At 49.5% G+C, this 13,378-nt stretch overlaps 1 protein-coding gene across 8 annotated transcripts in view; it reads right to left on the bottom strand.

Moving 5' to 3' along the window:
• The window catches only part of LOC140399264 (dynamin-1), a 309,201-nt gene that overhangs the window by 49,697 nt on the left and 246,126 nt on the right, over positions 1-13,378 (bottom strand). For all 8 annotated transcript variants that reach the window (XM_072488710.1, XM_072488715.1, XM_072488714.1 and 5 more), the window contains one exon: positions 5,567-5,678. In XM_072488710.1, the coding sequence (XP_072344811.1) occupies positions 5,567-5,678 (112 nt within the window). The remainder of the gene's footprint in view (positions 1-5,566; positions 5,679-13,378) is intronic.

Raw genomic sequence — 13,378 nt, 5'->3', positions numbered from 1 at the left:
TGTGTTTATGTCTGTGAGAGAGTGAGTATGCTCGTGTGTGAGAGTAAGTATGAGTATGTGTGTGTGTGTGTGAGTGAGAGAATGTGTGAGTGAGTGAGTGAGTATGTGGGTGAGGGTGAGTGTGAGTCTTTGTGTGTGTGCATGAGTGTGAGAGAGAGAGTGAGTGAGTGAGTATGTGTGAGAGAGAAAGTGTATGAGTGAGGGTGAGTGTGTGTGAGTGAGGGTGAGTGTGTGATTGAGGGTGAGTATCTATGTGAGAGAGTGTGTGTCTGAGGGTGAGTGTGTGTGTGAGTGAGGGTGAGTGTGTGAGGGTGAATGTGTGGGTGTGTGAGTGAGGGTGAGTGTGTGTGTGAGTGAGGGTGAGTGTGTGAGGGTGTGTGAGTGAGGGTGAGTGAGTGTGAGTGAGGGTGAGTGTGTGTGTGAGTGAGGGTGAGTGTGTGAGTGAGGGTAAGTATCTATGTGAGAGAGTGTGTGTCTGAGGGTGAGTGTGTGTCTGTGTGTGTGTGTGATAGTGAGGGTGAATGTGTGTGTGTGTGTGAGTGAGGGTGAGTGTGTGTCTTTCTGTGTGTATGTGTGAGAGCGAGAGTGAGTGTGAGGGTGAGTGTGTGAGAGTGAGGGTGCGTGTGTGAGAGGGAGTATGTGAGAGTGAGGGTGAGTGTGTGAGGGTGAGTGTGTCTTTCTGTGTGTGTGTGATAGTGAGGGTGAATGTGTGGGTGTGTGTGAGTGAGGGTGAGTGTGTCTTTCTGTGTGTATGTGTGAGAGTGAGTGTGTGTGTGTGAGGGTGTGTGAGTGAGGGCGAGTGTGTGTGAGTGAGGGTGAGTGTGTGTGTGAGTGAGGGTGAGTGTGTGAGTGAGGGTGAGTATCTATGTGAGAGAGTGTGTGTCTGAGGGTGAGTGTGTGTCTGTGTGTGTGTGTGATAGTGAGGGTGAGTGTGTGGGTGTGTGTGAGTGAAGGTGAGTGTGTGTCTTTCTGTGTGTATGTGTGAGAGCGAGAGTGAGTGTGTGTGTGTGTGTGAGTGTGAGAGTGAGGGTGTGCGAGTGTGTGAGTGAGGGTGAGTATCTATGTGAGAGAGTGTGTGTCTGAGGGTGAGTGTGTGTCTGTGTGTGTGTGTGATAGTGAGGGTGAGTGTGTGAGGGTGAATGTGTGGGTGTGTGAGTGAGGGTGAGTGTGTGTGTGAGTGAGGGTGAGTGTGTGAGGGTGTGTGAGTGAGGGTGAGTGAGTGTGAGTGAGGGTGAGTGTGTGTGTGAGTGAGGGTGAGTGTGTGAGTGAGGGTAAGTATCTATGTGAGAGAGTGTGTGTCTGAGGGTGAGTGTGTGTCTGTGTGTGTGTGTGATAGTGAGGGTGAATGTGTGTGTGTGTGTGAGTGAGGGTGAGTGTGTGTCTTTCTGTGTGTATGTGTGAGAGCGAGAGTGAGTGTGAGGGTGAGTGTGTGAGAGTGAGGGTGCGTGTGTGAGAGGGAGTATGTGAGAGTGAGGGTGAGTGTGTGAGGGTGAGTGTGTCTTTCTGTGTGTGTGTGATAGTGAGGGTGAATGTGTGGGTGTGTGTGAGTGAGGGTGAGTGTGTCTTTCTGTGTGTATGTGTGAGAGTGAGTGTGTGTGTGTGAGGGTGTGTGAGTGAGGGCGAGTGTGTGTGAGTGAGGGTGAGTGTGTGTGTGAGTGAGGGTGAGTGTGTGAGTGAGGGTGAGTATCTATGTGAGAGAGTGTGTGTCTGAGGGTGAGTGTGTGTCTGTGTGTGTGTGTGATAGTGAGGGTGAGTGTGTGGGTGTGTGTGAGTGAAGGTGAGTGTGTGTCTTTCTGTGTGTATGTGTGAGAGCGAGAGTGAGTGTGTGTGTGTGTGTGAGTGTGAGAGTGAGGGTGTGCGAGTGTGTGAGTGAGGGTGAGTATCTATGTGAGAGAGTGTGTGTCTGAGGGTGAGTGTGTGTCTGTGTGTGTGTGTGATAGTGAGGGTGAGTGTGTGGGTGTGTGTGAGTGAGGGTGAGTGTGTCTTTCTGTGTGTATGCGTGAGAGTGAGTGTGTGTGTGTGAGGGTGTGTGAGTGAGGGCGAGTGTGTGTGAGTGAGGGTGAGTGTGTGTGTGAGTGAGGGTGAGTGTGTGAGTGAGGGTGAGTATCTATGTGAGAGAGTGTGTGTCTGAGGGTGAGTGTGTGTCTGTGTGTGTGTGTGATAGTGAGGGTGAGTGTGTGGGTGGGTGTGAGTGAAGGTGAGTGTGTGTCTTTCTGTGTGTATGTGTGAGAGCGAGAGTGAGTGTGTGTGTGTGTGAGTGTGAGAGTGAGGGTGTGCGAGTGTGTGAGTGAGGGTGAGTATCTATGTGAGAGAGTGTGTGTCGGAGGGTGAGTGTGTGTCTGTGTGTGTGTGTGATAGTGAGGGTGAGTGTGTGGGTGTGTGTGAGTGAGGGTGAATGTGTGTCTTTCTGTGTGTATGTGTGAGAGCGAGAGTGAGTGTGTGTGTGTGTGAGTGTGAGAGTGAGGGTGTGCGAGTGTGTGAGTGAGGGTGAGTATCTATGTGAGAGAGTGTGTGTCTGAGGGTGAGTGTGTGTCTGTGTGTGTGTGATAGTGAGGGTGAATGTGTGGGTGTGTGTGAGTGAGGGTGAGTGTGTGTCTTTCTGTGTGTATGTGTGAGAGCGAGAGTGAGTGTGTGTGTGTGTGTGTGTGTGTGATAGTGAGGGTGAATGTGTGGGTGTGTGTGAGTGAGGGTGAGTGTGTGTCTTTCTGTGTGTATGTGTGAGAGCGAGAGTGAGTGTGAGGGTGAGTGTGTGAGAGTGAGAGTGAGGGTGCGTGTGTGAGAGGGAGTATGTGAGAGTGAGGGTGAGTGTGTTAGGGTGAGTGTGTGAGAGTGAGAGTGAGGGTGAGTGTGTGAGGGTGAGTGTGTCTTTCTGTGTGTGTGTGATAGTGAGGGTGAATGTGTGGGTGTGTGTGAGTGAGGGTGAGTGTGTCTTTCTGTGTGTATGTGTGAGAGTGAGCGTGGGTGTGTGAGTGAGGGCGAGTGTGTGTCTTTCTGTGTGTGTGTGTGTGTGTGAGAGCGAGGGTGAGTGTGTGTGTGTGTGAGGGCGAGTGTGTGTCTTTCTGTGTGTGTGTGTGTGAGAGCGAGGGTGAGTGTGTGTGTGTGTGAGGGTGAGTGTGTGTCTTTCTGTGTGTGTGTATGTGAGAGCGAGGGTGAGTGTGTGTGTGTGTGTGAGGGTGAGTGTGTGAGAGTGAGGGTGAGTGTGTGTCTTTCTGTGTGTGTGTGTGAGAGAGTGAGGGTGCATGTGTCTGTGAGTGAGGGCGAGTGTGTGTGTTTGTGAATGAGTGTAAGTTTTCTGCTCATTTTTCTTTTTAAAACTAACATAACGGGAAAGTTGGTCGCTTTGAGAATTGTTTCCGGGTTTCCTTTGTGCTGTAGTGTGGTGGTGATGTGGACAGGACTGTGGTTGACCAGATGTAAGCGCTGAATCTCATGGAAAGAGTGAGAGAGTTTCCGATTGTACAGGGAGACCCAGGTTGAAACATTCAACAGGAACGCTGCCAGATTTCAATCAGCGACATCATTTAACATGTGAAATAGGGAGGGCCACAAGGGGGGGGGGAATGGCGGGATGCAGGGGATACTGATTTACAAATATTTGCACAGAAATTCCTCGGCATAGAGTGTGTGCCTGTTTGACTAAAGCTAAATAATTTCCCTGTTGAGTGTGATCCTGCCTTCGCTCCAGACGCTTTGACAGCGCTCCCAAGTATGAGGATTTTGGAAAGATCACTCGCAAGTCAGGAGTTCGAACAGGCTGACTCCCTCATTCCACCCAGCGACAACTTACTTGCCAGCGGATAAACAAACAGAAAGTGATTCCGAAGTCAAAGTTAAACGACTTGGAAAATGTTAACGTTACAGTTCCCTCCTGACAAGTCTCCTTTCAGATTTCCCCCATCTATTAAAGAAAAGAAGGGGGGGGGGGTTGCATTTATATAGCGCCTTTCAATACTTGAAAACTACTCCAACTTCTGTAAAAAGCTTCCAGATGTCCTGAAGCGCAGTCACTGTTGTAATGTGAGAAACATGGTAGCCACTTTTGTGCACAGCAAGCTCCCACAAACAGCAATCTATTGAGTAGGTGAACTATTTTAAGCCTTGTTGGGTGAGGGATGAGTTTTGGCCAGGTTGTCAAGGAGGAGTCCCCAGCTTTATCAAAATAAAGCTGAGGGATGCTCAGCCACCACCTGAGGGGGTTTAAGTGGCTCATTGGGAAGAGGACACGGCTGACAGGGCAGGGCTCCCTCAGTACGGAGCACGGGAGTTCCAGCTGACACTTTGTGCTGGTTTGGGGCTGGTGACCCAGGAGTGGGGGCACAGCCCGCTGAGCGACGGCTGACAGATTGATTCAGGAGGAATATCTCAGAGCTTTGCAGAGCGGGGTGAACGGACGCACTTCCCAGTGCGGGAAGATCCCAGGCAGAGTGACAGGAAGGAAATTGCACAAGACCTCAATACCATTCCTTCCCTCCCCCCCCCCCCCCCCCCCCCCCCCTCCACCGTGGAAGCCAGGCAAAGGATAAATTAACAAAGGTTTGTGGTGCAGTGGTTAGCACTGCTGCCTCACGGTGCCGAAGTCCCAGGTTCGATCCCGGCAAACTGTCCCTGTGGAGTTTGCACATTTTCCCCGTGTTTGCGTGCGTTTCGCCCCCACAACCCAAAGGTATGCAGAGTAGGTGGAGTAATCACACTAAATTGCCCCTTAATTGAATAAAATGAATCGGGTACTCTAAATTTATAATAAATAAATAAATTAGCAAAGGTTCCCCCGCTTCCACGTGCCGTCAACTGCTCCTTCCTGGAAGGTGCGCTTCTTTTGGGTTAACCCAATAAACTAAATCAAACAGGAAGGTCTGTCTGAACTGAGTGCACAGATGTCAAGTTAACTGGTCATGGCTGTGATGCCCCCACAGTCAAATAGCCTGCCAAAACAAATGCTCGCAGAGGAAAACCTGGACCAGTTGAGTTTGGTACCAGAATCGCACTGCAGCAGAATTGGCTTCTAGGTGACGGCGGGAGAGCGATAGAAAACATGCACAAGCGCTCAGTGAGTGACTCATCGACTCCTCCAGTTTCACCTCCCAGGGGACAGGAACCTGGCCAACGATCAGGGCCTTGCCGCAGATGCTCTGGGGCGCCGGCCAGTGGCTGTTCAAACACACACACACCAGCCCACACAGCCGAGATTGGGAATTCAGCTGAGCTGAGCGACTGAGCCAATCTTTCTTCCCTTTCCACTGACGGCACAATTCAAAAGTCTTGAATGTTCTGCTAACTGAGAGAGAGAAAAGCTTCCAGCTCAGAGAAACTCGAGGCGACCTTAATTTTTTTTCTGAATCCTTTTTGGGGGAACATCCTAATAATAAGACTTTATGGACATTTTGACATTCTGGCATGAGCTTATTGTGACTTATCCATTGGAAATGTAAAGACACATATATAATATATAAAACATATTAGATATAAGTACCTGTATTTGCACACATGTTATTTGTACACACATGTCAAGGAGACACAGCCACACACACATCCACATACACAGACATATATACTTGAGGACACCTACCCCCACTCTCTCTGGATAGACGCCTGCACGAAGGAATGATGCCTTCCAACTATCCACCTCCTCCTGGGTCTCGCAAGCCAACTCCAGCTGCCGGTAATCCTTGTAGACATTCCTGTCGGTAAAGATGAGTGGGGTGGGGGGGTGGGGGGGAAGAAGAAAGCAGCCACAAATTGGAGGAGACTGGGAACCGTGAACTGAAATATAATTAGGTGTCGGGAGTATTGCAGGACACCGAGGGGGTTTCTACCTGTTCAGTTTTAATGATGGTCAGGAATGTTCAAGTCAGGCGGTGATGGCAAACAGAAAGGCAGGCCCTTGTACAAGCAGAACTAGGAGATCTCATTTCAAATCAACTCCTGTCCGTGTTAACTTACAGCCAGTGCACCCTGGAGACCGGCCGTTGTCCTAAATGCTAAGCTTCAAGGCAGAACTGACGGTGTCATTTTGGGTGGGAAAACCGATCAGCAACGTGCTGGCTGTTCCACCACGATTGGCATCACAATTCTCCCACACTTTTAAGGCATTTTCCTTTGGGGCTAGGGGTGAAACCCACTGAGAAGGTATGTGGGAAAGTAAGACCCTGGCAAGCCCGGCCTCACAGAGATCGGGGCGCTGTTTTTTAAAGGGTGCCCCCATCTCAAAGTGAGAGCGAAGACCCACCCTCCCCAGGATCACTGGCGTTAGAGCCCTCCCTTCTAGCCAGCATCGCCCCCCCCCCACCTCCACATACCCGACAATCATCAGCACCAGTGATACCCCCACCCCTCCGTAGTGACACCCTGCGACGGGGTCGCCAAATGCCCCCCTTTCATGCGCCCCCCACCCCTTCATGCCCCCCCTCCATGGCCACTCCCCCTTTCAGGCCTCACCCTGGCAGTGCCAACCTGGGTGCCATGACCCCGACCATCCTGGGGCCGCAATAGCCTCCGACCCACCCCCGCCCCACCCCCCGCCCACTGGCGTAGTCATCACATCTGGTCTCCAGTGATGGGAGACCAGTGGCTGGATTCTTCATCCCACCTGCCGCAATAAAGCCACGAGCGAGATGCCAACAATGGAAAAATCCATTGACCTCGGGTGGCATTCTCCCACCCCAGGACTGATTCCCGCCAGCCTCAGCTGTGCCCGCGGGGTTAAGTGGGGGGGGGGGCTGCTGGGGAATCCTGGGAGCCGGAATACTCAGGCTCCAAACTGTATGAGCATATTAAAATACTCATTTAAATATGCTCATCTGGTTCACGCCCAGTGAGGGTTCAAAACCCTCACAGTTCAGGGCTGGGTAGAGATACACTGTCAATGAAGAAAGTCAACAGGCAGTGGTTAGTTGGTGCCATACCTGGAACTTAAAAACTTTTATAAAATTAATTCATGGGATGTGGGCATTGCTAGCTGGGCCAACATTTATTGCCCATCCCTAATTGCTCTGGAACAAAGTGACTTGCTCGGCCATTCCAGAGGGTAGTTAATAGCATTGCTGTCGGTCTGGAGTCACATGTAGACCAGACCAGGGTAAGGACGGTAGATTTCCCTCCCTAGGTCCAAAGACGTGCAGGTTAGGTGGATTGACCATGCTAAATTGCCCCGAGTGTCCAAAATGGTTAGGAGGGGTTATTGGGTTCCGCAGACAGGATGGAAGTGAGGGCTTAAGTGGGTCGGTGCAGACTCGATGGGCCGAATTACCTCCTTCTGCACTGTATGTTCTATGTTCTAAAGGACATTAGATTAAAGGATCCTAAACTAGGGAGATGGCAGTTCAGGAAACATCTTGGGATGATGCTGGAGTAGACAATTTATAACTTGGGTGCAACTGGTCACGCTCCTTCAATTGTCACCATTCTGCAAAGGAAACATTCCTTGGTGGAAACTATCAAGCCAGAGAGACATTAAAACAAAATTAAAATCAGCAACTGTAGGAGGCAACACATCTCTGCGAAATAAATTGATGCACTATCAATTACGACGAGACGAGAGTAGAGAGTAATCGAGGCTTTATTACACAGAGATGTGTGGCCTCCTACAGCTGCTGCTGAAATTGCTGCAGCTCGGTGAGCACACACATTTATACTCCGCCTACTGGGCGGAGCCAGCAGGCAGGGAACTACCCCCGTACCTGTAGTACAGGAGCCTTACCGTATTACATCTCATACGTGCACTATGTACAACAGTGGTGACTACCACACATATGTTTGATGCCCTGCATTGAAAAGGGCGGTCAGGACAGTGACTGAAGCTCAAACTCTTCAGACATATTGCTAAGCAGTTGATATTTCATCTGGATTCCCAAGCAAATTAAAAAAACAATAATCCTTTTAGTCAGTTATTGGTCGATTTTTGGTGGATGGGAATCTACTTGTGGTGCATGGGGAATGTTATCTCCTGCTAGGCACGGTGGCACAGTGGTTAGCACTGCTGCTTTCATGCAGCACGGTGACAAAATGGGTTAGCCCTGCTGCCTCACGGCGCCGAAGTTCCAGGTTCGATCCCGGCTCTGGGTCACTGTCCGTGTGGAGTTTGCACATTCTCCCCGTGTTTGCGTGGGTTTCGCCCCACAACCCAAAAATGTGCAGGCTAGGTGGATTGGCCACGCTAAATTGCCCCTTAATTGCCACGCTAAATTGCCCCAAAATTAAAATCAGCAACTGTAGGAGGCAACACATCTCTGCGAAATAAATTGATGCACTATCAATTACGACGAGACGAGAGTAGAGAGTAATCGAGGCTTTATTACACAGAGATGTGTGGCCTCCTACAGCTGCTGCTGAAATTGCTGCAGCTCGGTGAGCACACACATTTATACTCCGCCTACTGGGCGGAGCCAGCAGGCAGGGAACTACCCCCGTACCTGTAGTACAGGAGCCTTACCGTATTACATCTCATACGTGCACTATGTACAACAGTGGTGACTACCACACATATGTTTGATGCCCTGCATTGAAAAGGGCGGTCAGGACAGTGACTGAAGCTCAAACTCTTCAGACATATTGCTAAGCAGTTGATATTTCATCTGGATTCCCAAGCAAATTAAAAAAACAATAATCCTTTTAGTCAGTTATTGGTCGATTTTTGGTGGATGGGAATCTACTTGTGGTGCATGGGGAATGTTATCTCCTGCTAGGCACGGTGGCACAGTGGTTAGCACTGCTGCTTTCATGCAGCACGGTGACAAAATGGGTTAGCCCTGCTGCCTCACGGCGCCGAAGTTCCAGGTTCGATCCCGGCTCTGGGTCACTGTCCGTGTGGAGTTTGCACATTCTCCCCGTGTTTGCGTGGGTTTCGCCCCACAACCCAAAAATGTGCAGGCTAGGTGGATTGGCCACGCTAAATTGCCCCTTAATTGGAAAAAATTAACTGGGTACTCTAAATTTATAAAAAGAAAGCACTGCTGCCTCATAGCACCAGGGACCCGGGTTCAATTTCAGCCTTGGGTGACTGTCTGTGCGGAGTCTGCACGTTCTCCCCGTGTCTGCGTGGGTTTCCTCCGGGTGCTCCGGTTTCCTTCCACAGTCCAAAGATGTGCAGTTTAGGTTGGATTGTGAGGATAGGGCAGGGGTGTGGACCTAGATAGGGTGTTCTTTCGGAAGGTCGGTGCAGAATCATTGGGCTGAATGGCCTCCTTCTGCACTGTAGGGGTTCTATGGAAATTCACCTTGGTTTATTATACTTGTGGGTCAATTGGGGGATTCACAATTGGAGGAACAAACTTAACATTCCTATCTGCACACAAGCCATTGTGTTCTAGTCTGGCTGCAACCAGATTATTACCCACTCCTCAACGCAGTTTTGCAGCCAAACATGAGAAAGGACCGTCTATAATCATTTGAAGACTTGCCCTGTATCTATTGGCCATCGACACCATTTATCCAACAACCCATAGCTCAACGTTGGGTCCATTAAATTGGGAAGCAGTTTGGCTTTCCCCCCATTGTAAGTGCAGAGCCACACAACTGGACGCTAAGTGGACTGGACTGGAGCACACCTCATGTACACGACTCACCAAACCCTAAAGGAATTTGGTCCCGTCTTTAGCAAAACCTATTTGAAGCAATTCAACCTAAGCTACTAGGGCCAAGATCACCTACCTAATGCCGCTTCTGGGTGCATGGGAAACAAGAAACGCCAGCAACAAAGTACTATCAATGGTCATAATTAGCAAAGGAACCGGTTGTCTAAAATTTCATTAACAAATGGTGCTTTGTGGACTTAACTCTACTTTAGAATTTGGCACAACTTTGCACTGATCCTGATATGATGAGGGGCACCCGAGCATTCCTACATCCTTGTTGCTATCATGTTGGAGCAATTATCCATGTACTGGTTGTTGTACTCCAATTAGATTCCCCTTTTCCCAGAGCTTTTCTCCCGATGTCACAACTGGCACACAGTGGCCAAGATTCCAGAGAGAAGCAAGACTTCCTTGATGCCTTCACCGTGATCCTGAATGTAATTTTTTTCCCCCTATTCATCCGTGGGGTATGCGTGTCGCTGGCTGGGTCAGCACCTATCACCCACCCCTAACTGCCCTTCAACTAATTGGCTTGCTAGGCCATTTCAGGGGGCAGTTTAAGTGTCAACCGCATTGCTGTGGGTCTGGAGTCACAATGAAAATCTCTTATCGTCACAAGTAGGCTTCAAATGAAGTTACTGTGAAAAGCCCCTCGTCGCCACATTCCGGCGCCTGTTCGGGAAGGCTGGTTCCGGGACTGGGTAAGGACGGCAGATTTCCTTCCCGAAAGGGACATTACTCAAACCAGCTGGGGTTTGGATGCCAACAGACTTTCTTTCCTGGTTGAATTCAAATCTCACCACCTGCTGTGGTGGGATTCAAACCCTCTTCCCCCACAGCATTACCCTGGCTCTCTGGATGACTAGTTCAGTGACAAGGCCACTAACACCACTGCCTCCCAAATTGGTCACGTCTAACCTGTTTGTAACCCCTTGCTGGATGGCAATGCCACCAGAAAAATTGGGCAAGGTTGCTCCGACTTATTAACTCAAGGTTATTTCACAGATGGGCCCCAAGGTTGTCCTTAAAAACAAATCCCTGTCCTTTCCCACTTTGACTGATCATTTCCTGCACCGAACCTTCCGGACTTTACATCCCCAGTCTGAATTATGGGTCCTTCATTCGAAAGATCCTCTATATCACCATACACATGTAACTCTTTAGAGACTTTTCCAGTGATGTCCAGCACGGTGCTTTATCAGTGCTGTGTATTGGGACACTGCTCACAAAGCATGGCTTAAAGAAACAGATGTACTGGCAAGCCAGAATTACATCTCAGGATTATAAGGACGTAAGAGGCTTAATTTTCCTTCTGCATTATTCTTAATGCACCACATGATCCGTTAAACCACTGTCCGCAGTATCTTAACACAGTTATTCACACCCTTAAAATAAACAAATCTACTAAGACGGTGCAGACAGGAAGTTAGCACAGGCATTATGCTAGTTTAGTACGGTGCAAAGTGAAGAACAATCCCAGAGTCCCATAACCTGGGGGCCCTGTTGTAAATTTCCCGTCTTGCTTTCTGACAACTTTTATTTTTTCCTCTGCTGTTCTCACGATTCCTTTGCTCTCAAAACCGCCCACCATCTTACCCCACCGGATCGCTTGCCCTCACTTCTCACTGCATTCCCTTTTCAAAGCTCATTTCTCTGCTTCAGTTTTGGGTCCTTAATTAGTCTCTTTGACCATCTCTGCAATCCACTCCTCTCAGGATCTCACCTGCTGAAGTGCGGCATGTTTTTTTTTGAGGGTTTGTGCCACAGCTTGTTCCTAATTTGGCTGTTGCTGAGCTATAACCAATAACAGCCAATCTTTGCCTTTCAGTCGTAACCCAATAACTCATTGGCACAGTGGTTAGCACTGCTGCCTCACAGCGCCAGGGACCCAGGTTCAATGTCTGTGTGGAGTTTACACTTCCTCCCAGTGTCTACGCTGGTTTCGGCCGGGTGCTCTGGTTTCCTCCCACAGTCTAAAGATCTGCAGGTTAGGTGGATCGGCCGTGCTGAAATTGCCGCTTAGTGTTCAAAGGTTAGGTAGGGTTATGGGGATAGGGCGAGGGAGTGGGCTTAGATAGGGTGCTCTTTCAGGGGGTGGGTGCAGACTCGGTGGGCTGAATGGCCTCCTTCTGCACTGGAGGGATTCTATTCTATGGATAAAGTACAACTTGTGTTTGTCCATTAATACACAGTGTGGCACATCACATACTGCAATCATCCAGTGTGCTCATCAAGGGCCAAGGTTCATTCCCTGGCTTCAAGGTGTATGAGACGGGCATGGTACCAGGCTCAATCTATGCCTGCCTAACCTTGTCTGTCACATCACCTTTCCATGGGTCTCTCAATCCGATCAGAGCAATTCCAGCAGGAAGGTGGCATGAAATTCCTTTGTTGGCTAATTTAGGTAAAGTGGTGTTCCATCTACAAGTCACAGCTGACTGGTGACACCAGAGGGTCATCTTCTCCAGGCTCCTTTGCATCTGTGGACCATGGTCACGGCACAGGAGGTGGCCTTACAGCCCATCAAGTCCATGCCAGAATGATACGGCTCTGCTGTATATTTTAATGGGTTTGAAAGGCAATGTTTGTGCTGGTGACTTTAGTAGACCAGCTGGAGGTTGCCCACTTCACTGCGATCAAAAGGCAGGAACTTTGACAATGAGGTGTCGGGGGTCGACGTGCTCAGGTTACACCCCGGCTCGCGTTATCTTCAAAACCGGTGCATGGTTGGCACGTTCAGGGCTGCTTTCAGGAACGTTTGTGGCGAGAGCCTCACTAAGGAGGTTCAATTCTGATGTTTCTTTAACCTCAGCTGTAGATGCTTCACTACCCTGAGGCCAACCTCCACCCCGTCACCCAGTTACAACTGGACTGCGAATGTCTTTCTGAATTGTAATCTCCTATCCTTCGACATCAAAAAGATGCCGATCCAGATCTTTTAAACTCTCCGAGCAGCCTTCCTGATCCAGGATTAGCTCAGAGGAACTTCAATCACCCCTGCTCAATCTAAATCTTGGACGTTTTTGTGGACTTGCTTCAATTCTATTTGGGGTCCACCACCATCTCTGACATGTTGGATGTCGCAAATTTCCAACTAATTCAAAGAGAAAGGTAGCAACAGTTCTGGAATAAGGTTGCAACAACTTCAAGCCAATTGATCTCACCCTGTACTGTAAATGTTGCTATACTTCCATAATGAAATAACTTTGTCGCATAGAATTCCTACAGTGCAGAAGGAGGCCATTCAACCCATCTAGTCTGCACCGACCCTCTGAAAGTGCACCCTAACAAGGCCCACTCCCCCACCCCACCCGATCCCCGTAACCCCACCTAACCTTTGGACAATTTAGCATGGACAATCCACCTAACCTGCATATCTTTACTGTGGGAGGAAACCAGAGGTTCCGGAGGAAACCCACTCAGACATGTGGGAGAAAGTGCAAACTGCACACTGACAGTCACCCAAGGCCGGAATTGATCCCGGGTCCCTGGTGCTGTGAGGCAGCAGTGCTAACCACTCTGCCACCGTGCCCTTTATGTCATTCAATTAGTTCAAGATCCAAAAGGAGACTTTCAGAAATAATTTATTCCTAATTCTGCGAAAACCATTTACTCACTGGCTTCGATGGAACACCCTTTTCCCTTTTGCAATTTTCCATGCATCCCATCTCTTCCCATGTATCCTCCTCTCCACTGGATGAGGCAGCCTTGGGCATAGACCATTCCCGAAGCTCCCAGCAATGTGGCTCCACACTAGCCATCCCTTCCCCTACTCCCTGCAGACATACAGGGCGGCTCCAAGGAGACTG

Source organism: Scyliorhinus torazame, chromosome 22, assembly GCF_047496885.1.
Source record: "Scyliorhinus torazame isolate Kashiwa2021f chromosome 22, sScyTor2.1, whole genome shotgun sequence".
Lineage (NCBI taxonomy): Eukaryota > Metazoa > Chordata > Chondrichthyes > Carcharhiniformes > Scyliorhinidae > Scyliorhinus > Scyliorhinus torazame.
This window is presented reverse-complemented; position numbering and strand designations above follow the sequence as displayed.